The 15,880-nt window shown below is 37.9% G+C and overlaps 1 protein-coding gene across 2 annotated transcripts in view; it reads right to left on the bottom strand.

Annotated features, from left to right (window-relative positions):
- Positions 1 to 15,880, bottom strand: part of ARMH3 (armadillo like helical domain containing 3) — a 152,824-nt gene that overhangs the window by 135,348 nt on the left and 1,596 nt on the right. For both annotated transcript variants that reach the window (XR_004323817.1, XM_032491046.1), the window contains exons 2-5: positions 4,984 to 5,096; positions 2,611 to 2,667; positions 2,355 to 2,501; positions 78 to 185 (exon numbers count right to left, since the gene is read on the bottom strand). Coding sequence is in view for 1 of the 2 variants with exons in the window: in XM_032491046.1 (XP_032346937.1) it covers positions 78 to 185; positions 2,355 to 2,501; positions 2,611 to 2,667; positions 4,984 to 5,085 (414 nt within the window). In the remaining variant the exon portion in view is untranslated. The remainder of the gene's footprint in view (positions 1 to 77; positions 186 to 2,354; positions 2,502 to 2,610; positions 2,668 to 4,983; positions 5,097 to 15,880) is intronic.

Raw genomic sequence — 15,880 nt, 5'->3', positions numbered from 1 at the left:
ATATCTGTCTGCAGAAGGTACCCATGAAGAGCTTTCAGAAACAGACATCCACAGGCACATTTGCACTTACACCTCACCTTCATGCACAGCTCCGCCTTGTCAAAGCCCATCAGCATGTTGATAATGTCAAACCCAGAGGTAGACTTATTCTTTTGATGGACTCCTCGAATGAGTGCACATAAGGTCTGCAGAGATGAGAGAAAGAATTCTTTACAGAAACAAAGTCTCAAGACACAAAGGGCACTGGATCAGTAGCCTCACACTGCAACCTCAGAACCTCCTCCTTACACAGCTGACATTCAATTGCTCTATTCTCTGAGATCCAAAACACAGTCCAGAAATTAAAAGAGGAACAGCAACTGAAACTGTTGTCATTCTCTTTTTTTTTTTTTATTGTTTTCTGGCCATCTTCTTTTTAAAGATTACACTGCAGACAAAGACTGGAAGGTGATACTCAAAAATAAACAGTTCTTGAGTTTGAGTCATGAGATTGGTGGAACTTTCCTTTATTTAAAACTAATTTTAGTATTTACACTATAGTTTATCATTTTTAGTAGTTATTTTTAATAATTACAGAACTCCCTATATGATAGCAACCAATCAATTTAAATCTTAAAAATTCATTACAGGCCACTCTCGCCTTTTAAGATGGCTGGTGTTCTGCCTATGGAATGTAAATCTCTCTAAATAAACTTGCTTTCACTTAAAACAAAAAAAATTATTACAATCCCCATCCTCTCTTACTAGCTGTCTGAGCCTGAACAAATTAGTTATCTTTTCAGTGCCTCAGTTTTCTCATGTATAAAATGGAAATGATAATAACAGCATTCATCTCATAGGAATGTTGTGAAGGCTATGTAAAGCACTTAGAACAGTCCCTGGAACTTTCTTAAAATCCCTGGAATAGTGCCTGGAACTTAACTTTGTTAAAGCTTAACAAATATCAGTTATTACAATAATTTACTATATTTTTATGGGTCACCAAGTGGCTTAATGTCCACTGAACTAAAAACAGTTTACAATTCATGCCTCCACAGTGAGCCACTGCAATTACAGGAAGTATAATTTCCAACTTTCATTTCAACTTTCAATGAGTCTCTACAACCATGATACTCAAAATGTAGAATTTACTGGCCAAAAGTTAACAAAGCTACAGGATAAACATGGTCCTTCTTTCTGGGGCTTCAGCTCAATAAGAAATTTCTACATTCTCAGATGAGAAAACTGGGGCTCACAAGTGATATGCCCAACTTGTACGTTAGAAACTAAAACCCAATTTACCAAAAGTTCCAACAGAATTCTTTATGCTATCATGGGTACTTCATATTCTAAGCTTGTCAATCACAATCCTAGGTACTCAGCCCAATCTAGGCTACAGTGGAGCTACTACACTATAAACTTTAGAAATTTTGCCCAGCATTCATTCAAAAAAAATTTACTTCTAGAGTGCTATTTGCCAGGCACTGTTCGACACACTAGAAACAAAGCACTGAATGAAATGATTCTTGCCCTCAAGAAGCCTATAACATACCCCACTAACCCAATGGTTGGCACATAACATTCAAGAAATAACTGTTCAATGAATCTTCCTCATGATCATGTCACTTAGAATTAAGAACAGAGATTCTTAATGTTTTTTGAGTTATAGACCCTTTTGAGAATCTGATGAAAGCCCTCTCTCCAGAAAAAATGTACATATACACATAAAATATTACATATAATTTCAGGGAGTCAAAGACCTTCTGAAATTTCAGATTAAGAACTCTTGATCTAGTGAGAAACTACTAAGTTTATTTAAGAAAATATTGTTTATTTTTTAATTAACATATTCTTCTGATTTTTGCTGTAGACTAAGCATCCTTTCCTGAATTTTCTCTCTATCTCCTTTTCTCAAGTAATAATAGGAATTCTGGGGAAAGAGGACATAGCTCAGTGGCAGAGCTCATGCTTAGCATGGACTAGGTCCTGGGTTCAATCCTCTGTACTGCCACTTTAAATGAATGAATCAATCAATAAATGAATAAATAAATCTAATTACCTTCCCCCCATTAAAATTAATTAAATTTTTAAAAAAAAGAATTCTGTCAAACAATCTGCCTTGGCATTAGATCAAATTATACAAATGGACAAGACTACTACTATAGGCATTAATTTGTTCAATCAGGAAGATAGTTAAACATGGCACAGATGTTTGATTACTTAAAGGAATAAAGAAAAGAAAAAAAAAAAAAAAAAAAGAAAACGTCATACCTAAGGGTAATTCTAAGTTCCTCAAATTTCAATAGATGTATTACAATGTATTACAATTTCTTTCTCATATTAAACAAGACTTCCCCAATCTCCCAGCTTTGTACCTGCAATGCATTGACCACTCGAATTGGATGTTCCTCTCCCAGAGCCTGGATGCAGTGTTGAAATAAGCAATTAATATTGTCCTTGATCTTCATTAACTCCTCACCATCAAGAGATTCCAGCTTGCCTTCTAGGTACTCTAAATTCACCTACCAAGGAAACAATAAGGACCTGAGTGCATTTTTAGTGTAGCACCTAGAACACATGAGAAGGCAATCTCAGTTACCAGCACAATCCACAGATGCCACCAAGTCTTACCTTCATAAGGAAGAGTTCCTCCCAAAATCGAGGACTGCATTTACTAGGGTCCTCGGTCTGAAACCAGAAGATAAGCAGATTCAGTGTCCTCAACTAACATCAAAGCATTAAGAATACATTTGAAAGGGTCACTACACGTAATCAACCTTACCTTTCACAATTACTTTGAAAATGTTTGGTCACTCCAAACAGCTATAATAGGGAACAGCAGCTATTTGAGTTTTTTTTTCCCCAAATGGAACACATTTTGCATGGATATATATACCCTACACCAAAAGTTAAATAATGGCTCAAAGAATCTCCTTCAAAACTTTCTTTCAATATAGGGATGGGATAGTGGGAGGTACAAACTACTGGGTGAGTGGCAGCCTATAAGGATATATTGTAAAACATAGGGAATACAGCCAATATTTTATAATAACTATAAATGTAGTATAACCTTTAAAAATTATATTAAATTTTTTAATTAAAAAAACTTTCTCTTCTTAGCAAGAAGTGAACCTAGCCATCCGAATCAGTTAATCATATTATGATACGTCCCCACTGTATTTGCATCGTGCTGTTTTCAAAGCCTATTCACACATATGAAATACAAAGTCCCAGTGAGCCAGGTAGGGTACATATTATCATTCTCCTCCTTTTGGGAAAGAGGATCCACAAGACTTGACACAAGTGCAGGGGTCAGAACCCAGATCATCTAAGAAACACTGCCATGATTTTTATAACATCCTGCTTCTACTTGCCCTCCTATATGAATTTAGTCCTCTGTACAGAGCCTTTAATATACTCTGTTCTTAATTCAAATTGGTCCAAAAGTTTAGCAAAATTAGCTAAAATTTAAATTTTCTTAGCAATGATTTTCAAACATAAATCTAGGAAGTTAGAGGCTTCTGATTAATGAATGATATAAGAAAAAGAAACCCCTACTTTATAGGAAATCTAATAACATAAAATCAATAGGTCAATTGCCTGCTGTCACTTTACTTTAAGCTGACCTTTTAAAAGTACTACCAAGAAGTAATGTCTTCATTAGTTAAGAACTCCTGATCCTAAAAAAACTCCTAACTCCTAAGAAAATACTATACTAGGAATCTCTTCTGGATTTTTAATTGAGAATGACATAGCAAAGCAACATTTCTGGCCTTCTCGTAAGGTCCTCATTAATGAATTATTTCTACCCCTTTCTCTCAAGTCCTGCTTCCCCAAGAGGAGCCACATATTGACCCTCACACTTCTGTAATGTCATTTTGTTGTCTATATATGAAAATCAGGGAATTCATGGAGTTGGCACTTCCCATCTTCAAAGCTCACTCAAGCAGGAGTCACAGGTATGCCAAGCTTAGTTAAGATAGAAAGAGCCTGGGAGGATCCTAGTAACTACTCATTTTTCTCTGTACAGCCACCTGTACTGACCTGGGTAATTCTGTATTAACTGTCTGCATGTCAAACTCTGTCTCTAAGGCTTGTCAAGAGTTAGATATTTTACTTGATCAAATTATTTATCCTAGGCCGTGTGGAAAAGTTGAGGAAGTAAGGACTCTGGAGTTAGACACTAGGGTCCAAATCACGGCTCTGTCACCTTCTAGCTGTGATTGTGGTTTTCTCATTAGAACACATCCTTTTACATGACACATGTCAAAACACAGCCCTCTTGCATGTATTTGGTGATGCATTTAGAATAATGTCAGGCACATAGCAGGAACTCAACATACGGTAACTCTTTTTACAAGTATTATTGTTTTACATGCACTACATATGATTAGGATTTCAGAAGGCAAGTACCTCTGCAGGTTATCTAATTACTCTAATCTTCCCTAATAGGGTATATTTTACAACACAGGCTTGACTATGGTTAATAAGCAGTTCTGAAGACCCAAAGAAATCCACAATCCAATTGCTAATAATTCCTTAGTCATCTCATAGAGTTGGAAGATGAAAGTCTAACTAAGCAATTGTTCTGTCCACTAACAACTTGAGATGGAATATAATAGTGCATCTTTTTAAAATATGTGAACCATTGAATTCTAGGGCCAAAAGGAATTTCAAGGGACATCTAGGACAGTCAGGTCCTTAAGTCAAATCATAAGGAAGACAAGTCCTAAAGATATTCAAAAAAGAAGCTTCCTGACCCTTCCTCCCTCCTTTCAATTGTTGTACCCAGCTCAAGGCAACAATCTGTAAGAAGAATATAATAACAATCTATATTAATTAATACATGATCATAATTTCTACCATGACAGAGCTTACTCTCACTCTTCCTCGCCCTTTTTTTCCCTCTGAAGAAATCTAGAAGGTAGAGGTAAGGTTATTTCTCATTTGGAATCAGAAACTAAGGAGTCAAGCTGTGCAGAATGTCAGGGCTCCAGACCTTACCATGAAGATCTCATCATACATCAGCACCACTTTTTCCTTCAGTGGTTTTTTGGAAGCTGAAGATTTCCGGAGCAAACCCCCTCGTTTCTCTACCTGTGCCATAGTTAGAGAATCTGTGAAGAGAAAGACACAGTTAGTGCTAGAAATGCTCTCTAAGATGCTGGAGAGTCTATTGAAATTCCTCTCAATGGGAAATTTTTTAGGAAGGAGAAATGATAAACAACCATGCTATAGATCTTGTGCATCTGTCCAAAACCCCCTCCTCTGACTGCATAATTTCAAGGTTTAAATTGTTACTTGGCCTACAGCCCAACACATTTTACATCCTTAAAACATGCCAGTGGACAAGGCTTAAAGCAGATCCAAAACCAAGCAGGAAAGTGTAACTAGCTCCATCTATAATAGGTCTGGCCATATATTTGAGGTTGATGGAAGGAAGGCTGCAAAGCACATACTGCCCATAGACTGATGGTGAAGTTAAATTTCAAGTATTGATCTAGCTGAGAACCATTAAGGCAGGAAATGTGCTGCAGACTGATGTGCTCCATTGATTTCCCCAAAGTAAGTAGGTCCTCATCACTGTAAAGTACTTGGCCTTCACTGCCTCATAAATCACACTGCACTTGACTGTCTTCAGAAATTCCTCTGGAAAGAGAGAGACCCAAGGCAGAAAACAGCAGTTAAAAGATCAAAAATTTAATTTAATTTCAAAATAACCAAACATAATAATATAGTCCTTCCAAATTTAATTTTATATATATATATATATATATATGTTTATAACACTATACTGCAGATCAAACTTCAATGTATAGTTTAATTCTATATGAAAGCAGTTCCATGAATCATGTTCAAATTTTTCTGTCTTGCTTCAAGGAATTCTCAATTTTTTTCAAGTGAGAATTTGAAATCCCATAGGTCTCCATGTGGCTTTACATATATTCTCTCACTTCCGAGATTCTTTCTATTGCTGACAAAATTCTTATCTTTCTCTTAAATCCTAGGCTCTAGTTGTGAAACTTAATCTCACTCAATAGCAAGTATGGGTGTAGTGAGGAGACTGATTTTACTTCCAGACAAATCCAAAAGAGCAGAACAAAATTCATTTTGTTCAATGACACTTGGAAAATATGCACTATCTTTCAAATCAAAATCAAACTTTTATTTAAAGGAAGAGGTGCATCCAATTGCATAAAGATTGTATCTCAGACATTGTTTTTCTCTAACACATATAGCCAAAAAGGAGATTCACCTATGAGCAAAAAAACACAGAAAATTTCCTCAACCAGATATTAACCATCCTTAGCACAGGGACTATATCTTATACTTTTTTTATTAGCACTTGGCTCATGGTAAATGCTCAGTGTATGCCTATCACTGACTGTTTCTAAGTGCGGGCAAGGAGAGGACCTGAAAAGTCCCAGGTTTGACCTAAAATTTCAGTAAGGCCTATTTCTATCAAAGTTTCAATAAACCCTCTTACTCCTTCGTAATCCAGAGAAAACTGAAGGAAAAAACAACAACAAAAAAGAGAAGACTCTTTTGGGCAATTCATACTATATTGATTATGGCTTTGCTTTAAGGCATTAAATAAAGGCTCCCTTCAAAACATTCCTGTGTCTTTTAAATAGGTTGTCAAGAGGAAGATGTCCTTATTGGGGGGGAAATAAATTGGAAATCAAGAGGATTCTATTAAAATAAATCAAAAGCAACGCAATTCTAAGCTTAGTGGATATAGATCTTTTATGTGCTCAGCTTCAACCAGGTGATTAACAAGAACAGCAGGAACCACAAGTCCCTGGATGTGAAAAGCACATGCTTACAAACATCTCCCTCTGAGATTTATAATTGGATTACAGCTAATCAATGTCCACCCCAAATCTAATAAACTTATTTTCTCTATTTCAGAATCAATACTTTCTAATAAGCAAAAGGGAGTAGGAGAGGAAGGAAAAATAATACCAATCCAAAGTAACAAATTTCCTAAGAAATTAAATTCATTTCACCATTCTCCTTCCATTTGGAGCAGGGGGAAATTCATCCAAGGATCTCAACTCATTACTCTGTCACCATCAAAGGCACCTGGAATTCACCACCCAAGCTGTCTGAAATGTGACTGGAAACACAACGAAGTCTCCTCCTGTCAGCACTTCTACCCATAAAACACAGCAAAGAGAGGTGTTTCTTACAGTAGTAGACTGGGAGAAGTGTGGAACTCTTACAAAAGTCTTTCTGAGGTCTCAGAAATCAAGCCTGTGCTGCCAAATTTGAAAGTAAAATATCTGACTGGTAGAGCAGTAAATTGCAGTACATCAGTATGTGAGTGTAATCTGTTTATATTCTCCCAGTGTTTTTTTCCTCTTTCACAATCCTCCCCTGTTGTAAAAGAGAGAACCAGTACCAGCTGAGGAGCAGCAAGGCATAATGGAACAAACAACCAGCAGAACTGAGACTAGAACACTGCTCTCCCAATCAACTGACACTCAGTTGACACTCAGTAAGTCACTGTTCTTCTCAGTTCCCTTACAAGTAAAATAAGGGGATTGGGCTAAACATATGATCTAGTGATTCTCTCAGCATTACTGAAATACCACAAACACATGAGGAAAACCTAAATATTGTAAAGCACTCGTTTAGGCACTAAGGGGTTACAAAGAAGGAACTCCAGGCCTGATCCTCTAGTAGCTCACAATCTATTGACAGAAACAGGCATATAACCCATAACACAAGGCAAATCATGAGAAATAGATTAAAAGTACAATGAAAATGCTATGGGACCACACAGAAGAGAAAGAAGCATTTTGTGACTGCTATGACCTCAGTTAATTCAAGTTTTTAAATACTTCTAACAAAGAAGCAAACACAGAAAAACCACAGCAATCCCACAGAAATGTCATCTTAGGCTTTAACCAGGAATAAGACATAATAGACAAAGTATAAAAAAGAATCAGGCAACTTTTCAATACTCATTTCACCTACCACCAAACTTAGGAATGACTTCAAATCCCCCAAAGCCAATGGTAAATCAATGAAGTCTTTCATTCCTAAACCTTAGGGACCGCTGGTCCCATGACATGTAGCACAACTTCTCTGTGAAAGACCTAAGTTATACAGCCTTTTAAGAACTATATATTATAGCAATCCAGCCACACATTTTTAAATGCATATCACTTCACATCCCTACAGGATAAAACAGTCAAACTTCAAGATTTTAAAACCTAAAGTCAAACACTTCTGATGTCTAATATACAAGGAATGCTAGTTACTCTTAACTAGTTTGTCATTTGTTTTATTGACTTCTTGAGCACATTGCATGCCAGTTCTAGTATCAGAATATTAATTTAACAGAAATACACTAACTTCCAGATTTACCACAGTTAATCTATCAAAAGTCTTGGTATTGTACCTATTTGAGATGATGGAGGTTAACTAAATCTACTTGAAGAAATCATTTCACAATATATGTAAATTAAACCATCATGGTGTACACCTTACACTTACAGTGATGTATGCCAATTATTTCTCAAAAAGACTGGAAAAAACCTTTAAAAAAAAAAAGTCTTCAGTTTTAGTCCTAATTTTTATACACTCATTCTATAACCTTAAGTTTCCTTTCCCTCCCTGGGCTTCAATTTGCTAATCTGTAAAAAGAAGCCATGGCAAGAATATGCACAAAAGGGAACCCTTGTGCACTATCGGTGGGAATATAAATTGGTACAGCCACTACGGAAAACATGGAGCTCCCTCAGATAGTAAAAATAAAATTACCATATGATCCAGCAATCCCACTTCTACTTATATATCTGAAGGAAATAAAATCACTATTTTGAAGAGATATTTGCACCCTCATATTCACTACAGCATTATTCACAATAACCAAAACATAGAAACAACCTAAATGTCCATCAGTGGACAAATGGATAAAGAAAATGCAATATATACACAAAATGGGATATTATTTAGCCATGAAAAAGGAAATCCTGCCATTTACAACATGGATGAATCTTGAGGCCATTACACCAAGTGAAATAAGCCAGACAGAGAAAGACAATTTTTTTTTAACAAGACAAATGTTATATGACCTCACTTATGTGGAGAATCTAAAAAAAGCCCAACACAGAAAGAGTAGATTAGATTGGTAGTTGCCAGGGGCTGGGGGATGGAGCAAATGGGGAGATGCTGGTCAAAGGGTACAAACTTCCAGTTACAAGACTAACAAGTTCTGGGGATGTAATGTATAACATGGTGACTATGGTTAGCAATACTGTATTGTGTTATCTGTAAGTTGCTACAATTAAAGCTTAAGTGTTCTCACTACAAAAAAAAAAAAAAAAGAAAAGAAAAAAAGTAACTTTGTGAGGTAACAGATCTATTAACTATTGTGGTAATCATTTCACTATATATGTATATCAAATTATCATATAATTATCATATATAACCTTAAAGATATAGATCAATTATATCTCAATAAGTGGGGTTGGGTCATGGAACAGCTCTCTGTAGGCTTTCAATGCATTAATCTGGGGTTCTAAGTTCATACTTTTTTTTAAGTTTGTTTTTTTTTTCCTAAGTTCATACTTATAATGGATTGTCAGCAAGTACTGTCCTCTCTTCTCTGCTCAGGGAGACTCCAAAACACTAGTGTAGGTAGATACTGAGGTAAACATCCCAAAACATTTCAACCAGTATATAAGAAAAGAAAAAGGAGAAAAGAAAGAAAAAAGGAAGGGGAAAGAAGGAAAATGAATAAAAATAAATGTGACCAGAAATCACCTACAAAGAAAAAAACATGCACAGATCAGGCATTCATTCATTCATTCATTCATTCAACGAATACTGATCACCTTTTAGGTGCAAAGCACTAGGGACACAGAAGTGAACAAGACAGACAAGATCCCTGCTCTCAGAGTTTTCATTCTAGTAGAGGGAAGAAAGACAATAAACAAATGGAGGCAATGATACGTATGTTGAAGACAAATTGTTTAGCGGGACTATAATAGATTGCAGTAGTAGGCCTCTATGAGAAGTGTCCGTGGGCTGAGATCAGACTAACAGGAAGGAGACAGCCATGTGAAAATCTTAGGAATAGTGTTTCGAACGGAGGCAATGGCAAGTGCAAAGGCTCCAAGATTTGAACACACTTGCCATGTTCAAGAAACAGAAATGCCAGAGTGCCTAGAGTATAAACATTCCCTTTTTTTAATGTTTTTATAAAATTTATTGAAGTCGGTGTTTGTGTGAGTTTTTTTAATTTATAAAGAGAATTCAAATGAACATCAGCAGAATGGAGAAATTATATTACATATATAGTATAATATATACAATACTACACAGAAATTTAAAAGAACAAATTATTGAAACAATATTGATTATTTTTATAGATGTTGAATAAAAATATCTGAAAGAAGAGTACAAACTAATGATTCCATTTACATGAAATTCAAAAAGGCAAAATTACTCTACGGTGACAGAGGTCAGAATAGTGTTAACCCTAGGAGGGGAGATGAGTAGGAAGGAGCACAAGGAAGCCTTCCGAGGTGCTAGAAATGTGCTCTCTCTCTTTTTTGTTTTAATTGAAGTATAGTTGATTTACAAAGCTCTGTTAGTTTCTGGTGTACAGCACAGTGATTCACTTACAGATATATACATATTCTTTTTCATACTCTTTTTCATTATAGGTTATTACAAGTTATTGAATATAGTCCCCTGTGAGAAATGTGCTCTCTCGATCTGAGTGGAGGTCACACAAATATGGACATGTGTAAAAAAATTATCAATTTGTATACTTCATATTACATAAGCTATTCCTCAATCTAAAATAATGTGTGCTTATATATATATACACATATATATATGAAAGTTTAACAATATCCATGCAGAACACTAGAACAAAAGGACCCCAACTAGCACACACAGGACTCTGATGTAAAATAGCCACAAAAGAATTGACACTTATTCAGCACTTACTATGTACCAAGCACTGTTCTAAGCACTTTAAATATACATTAATTTACTTTATCCTCACAACAAACCTATGCCCCAGGAACTTTACTGTAAGAAAATTAAAGCATGAATTGGTTAAAAACAACAACAACAACTTGCCAAGGTAAGTGAGAGCAGGGACTCAAATCCAGACAGCCTGATGTTTGAGTCCAGCTCTTATGAGTAATCTACACATATACAAAGCTGAGCATCTATAGAGAAACTGAAGAGGTTCCAGGTAAGTGAGGAGGAAGAGTACATGCTTGGTGACCTTAATGAACAAACTGGAGAGTCCAGATATCTTGAGTTTCATACTAGTTTGCCAGTAAGTAGATGTGCCATGGTAGAAAGTAAAAGATAACTGATGCATGCATATGTGTATAAATACTGATCACGGTAAAGTGAAAAAGAGATAGACAAATTAATAGAATATTAGAAAACTTGAAAGGAAGAATCTGAGTGTCTAACCAAGTTAATAGATGCATCCAATATAGTAATTGGAAAAAAAGGGGCTGAAACACACTGATATCCACTACAGGATCTAATCCATACTATTTTAATTGAGCTAAGTCAGTGCTCTGAGGATAATTCTTCACCAAAACTTGATAATGAATGGAAAGAGACTGTAAAACACAGAAAGATGAAATGGAGAGCAACTCAAGTACGTATAAATTCTGTACAGTGCTCAGCTTAAGAGAGAAAATTTTTACCCCTGCAGAGCTGTGATCACATGTTTCAGAATGTCCTGGCAGGCCTCCTGGAAATATAGACTCCTAAACTCCCTCTCCCCACTACTGAAATAGACTTTTCAAGATAAGAATTAAGTCTACATTTTTAACAATCACCCCAAGTTGGGGGGAGCATATAGCTCAGTGGTAGAGTGCATGCTTGGCATGCACAAGGTCCTGGGTTCAATCCCCAGTACCTCTAAAAATAAAAAAATAAATAAACCTAATTATGTCCCCCACCCCTCCCAAAAAATCACCCCAAGTCAATGGTTCTCAACTGGGGCAATTTTGCCTCCCAGGGGGAGATCTGTCAATACCTGGACATTTTTGGTTGTCACAGCTGGGAGGGGAGGTACTACTGGCACCAACTGGGCAGAGGCCAGGGGTGCTACTAAACATCCTAAAGTACACAGGACAGTTTCCACAGCAAAGAATTACCTGGCCCAGTAAGTCAGTAATGGGCCGCCCCTCTCTCTCTCTCCCTCGTCGGTGATGGCCCACATTCTGTCTATGAAGTGTGCAGCTACTTTTAATCTGAGCACCCAACCCCACACCTTGTGGCCTTTCTCTTGACCTTCAATGTATCTCTCTGAATAAATCTACCTTCACTCAACTGTGGCTCGCTCTTGAATTCTTTCCTGCGTGAAGCCAAGGACCCACACTTGGCGGGGCACTTCCCAGGGGTTCAACCGAGACCTGGGACACAGTCCTTCTCATGCCCCACATCTGTTTTCCTGCATCATTTCTCTGGCGCCCAACGTGTGGGGCATTTACATAAAGAAGCAGGGTTCAAAGGGCATAATCTCGATCCGCCTATTGGGTTACGGCTACCCTCTCTTCGGAGGGTGGCAGGGGGTTTCTCCCGCACCGTGCAGATTCGAGTAGCCCTTAGGTGGAGGTTGACGCTGCCTGCAGGATCTGGTAGACCATCTCTCTAGCCATGAAGGAGCCCAAGGCTTGTCTCCCCTTGATCTTTTGTCATTCTCTCCTCTATCACTCTCTCTCTTTGGACTTGTGAAGATCCACCAAGGTGACCACTCGGACATCCAAATTAAGACCACGTGGCAAGTAATTGGCAACCTGATTAAAATGTCAGACTGTTGTTACAAAGTTGTTTCATCTTTAAGAAAATTCCTCAGAAGTCAATGGAAACAGTGGGTTACAGCAGCCGCACATCAGATGATGGCTGTGCAAGGATTCCAGCCCACACCCTCAGCCCTTGGATGCAAAAACAAAAGGCTGTCCTGCCCCTGGGGCCCCTAGATTAGGGATTCAGAGACTTTTTACTCCCTGATAGGCAGAGTCAACGCCCCTACTCAGCCCGGAAGCAGTTTTAGAAGATGGACCTTCGCCCCTCTGCAACCCCATAAAATTATGGGAGTAAAATCTCAAAGGGGGGAATGAGACAGGAAGAAGGCAGGGCACAGCCATTCAAGGAATGCTACAGCAATTAACATCAAAATGGTGAAACATTCAACCCCCAGTAGGCCTTGAGGCTCAGGATGATGAGAGATTTAACTTCTAGCAGATCTTGAGCTTCATTATAAGCCCATTGTAATATATTAACATGGTGAGTAACACGCCCACAGGCACCATGGCAATCCCAAGGCTAGCCACAAAAGGTCAAAGAGTGGAAAATGGCCAACTTTCTGGGATCCCAGCCCCTTCCCCTTAGACTGGTCCTTCCACTCATTAGCATATGAAGCCACCAAGCCCATAAAAGCCCATAAAAAAACCAGCAACACCATGCCTCGCAGCCACCCTTCTCTCTCTTCCCTCTTCAGAGATGGCCCACATTCTGTGCGTACCTACTTTTAATCTGAGCACCCAACCCCCACACCTTGTGGCCTTTCTCTTGCCTTTCAATGTATCTCTCTGAATAAATCTACCTTCACTCCAAAAAAAAAAAAAAAATGTCAGTAATGCCAAGGTTGAAAAACCCTGCCCCAAATAATTCTGATGCTCACTAAAGTTTGAGATATACTCATCTAAGCCTTAAACCAGGCTTTAAAAGAAAAGGAGCATCTGGACAGATAACTCTGAGAGAATGAATAAAACTGCCATTTCTAGAAGAGGCACTGGGAGCAAGCAATCCTCACCTACTTCCATCTCATTCTCCCCATTTTAACTTAACAATGGCATCGCCTTTCCTTAGGATCTTAGCCCCAGGATGCCCATGTCTGAAAGATCACTACAAGATACACTGACTATAGTAATCTATAATGCCTAGTGAAGGAGATGAAAATCCTACCTGTCCAGCAATTATGGCTGAGTCAAATATCACCTCTCCACTGTCTGACCAGGAGTCGTTCACCGAATAAACAAGAGGAGGCAATATGTTTCTAAAGCCAGAAAGTCTCCTGCCCTGACTCTCCTAAAAAAGTTCCTCTAGATGCAATTTTTTTTTCTTTAGGCAAGTTATCTGCTCCCTATGTCCTTCTGCAAATCATCCCACACTCCCCAAAGGTAAATAGTAGCACTATAAGCATTTAAGAGAATGCTAGGCATTTCTACCTCCAGTTCTATGGAAACTCCAAATGGATATCTATAATATCAACAGTTCCACTTTACCCAAGAAAAGTCAGTCAACACAGGACATCATCTGACAAGCATCATCCCTATTTTCTCAATGCTAGGAAAGAACCAGCCTGCTTTAGTAATAAACACCTGAGGCACTACAGGGCAGTGTCCATACCTTGTGTGTGCTCTGGACAGCACTCACCTCTGAGTGGGTGTTTGAAAGTGGAATTAACTCGGGGACTTCTCCAAGACTAAGCAACAAGTGGCAAAACAGGAATTCCCCAATCTCTACTCTGGGAATCAGCCACAATCTGTAACTACTAGAAGTGAACTAGTTTCACAGAAGAGAATTCAATCGAATCCCATCAGAATCTACTGAGTCTGCCTACTTTCACAAATAATACAGATGAAGAGGTTTAGATAAACATGACTATCTCAGGTTCCTTTAAGTGATTTTACACATGAAGGAATGCACTTGCACCTACAGTAGGAAGCATCAACTTCAAATTGACAGGATTTCAGGAAACTCGGATTGAAAATCACATTTTTCTGACATCTCCCAGAATGAGAACTCACAAGATCCTCTTTTCAGTGAGCAGGAGCCTCTTATAAATTAATACTGTCTATCTCCTGCTCAAGCCCTGAATTTCCTCAAACAGCACAACGTCACTCATACTGTCTTCATTTCCTTTCCTGTTGAACCATACAAGTCCCAAGAATACCCCCTAAGTATAAAACAAAAATTATAAACAAACTCCCATACTCTTCTTAAGGAAAGCCCAAAAGGTAACTGCAACCTGGCAAAGCAAATTGATTTCCTGCTACCTTAATAACTAACATTTATCGAAACCTTATAACAACACAGGTATAGCATAAGAGAAAAAGGGATGCAAAGTTACTGAGTTATGGCCCCTGCCTTGGAAAGCTATTAAGTGGAATAAGTGCATATTCTAATACTTCCTTATAAAGAAACAAAATAAACATTTTCCCAGGATTTTTTCATATATATTCTCACTTACTCAGAGCTATTGTTAAGATAATAAGCTCACCAGGCCTCCTTACTTTCAGCTGCCTACTGACATCTCTCCATGTGCATACCCCACAATCAACTTGATCTCAGCAGACCAGACTGCCTCCCCTGCACCTTTTACTATAGCCATCCTAACCCTTAAAAAAATCTGCTCTACCTTTTCTAATCCATATCCTGATCAGTGAAATTTGCATTTACTCAATTTCTCAAATTAGAAAACTTTACTGTCTCTCCCCAGTCACTAAGTCCTATTGCAGCTGTCTCAGAAATACTTCTAAAACCCATCCCCTCCTCTTCATTCCCACTGTCACACTTTATTTACTCTCAGTCAACTGCAACAACTCTTAGTCTCCCTGCTTCATCTCTCATTACTTTAATCTGCACTTCTGTCACTCCCTAACATTAAAAGCTCCAATGGCTCCCTACTCATTTCAGTCTCACCCCCTGGCGATTTTCCCACCACACATCCTGTTTTGGACAAATTTTCTAACACTTGAGCGTCATGTTAATTTTTTTTCCCCTCACACTTTCACCACACCTTTGTTCATGCTGTTCTCTCTAGCCGGAATAACCTTTCCTTTCTTGTGCAAGCTCCTACTCATCTTCCAATACCCAGCTTAATATCTCCTCCCTTAAA

Source organism: Camelus ferus, chromosome 11 (genome assembly GCF_009834535.1).
Source record: "Camelus ferus isolate YT-003-E chromosome 11, BCGSAC_Cfer_1.0, whole genome shotgun sequence".
NCBI lineage: Eukaryota > Metazoa > Chordata > Mammalia > Artiodactyla > Camelidae > Camelus > Camelus ferus.
The sequence above is the reverse complement of the archived record's forward strand: the minus strand, read 5'-3'. Positions and strand labels throughout refer to the sequence as shown.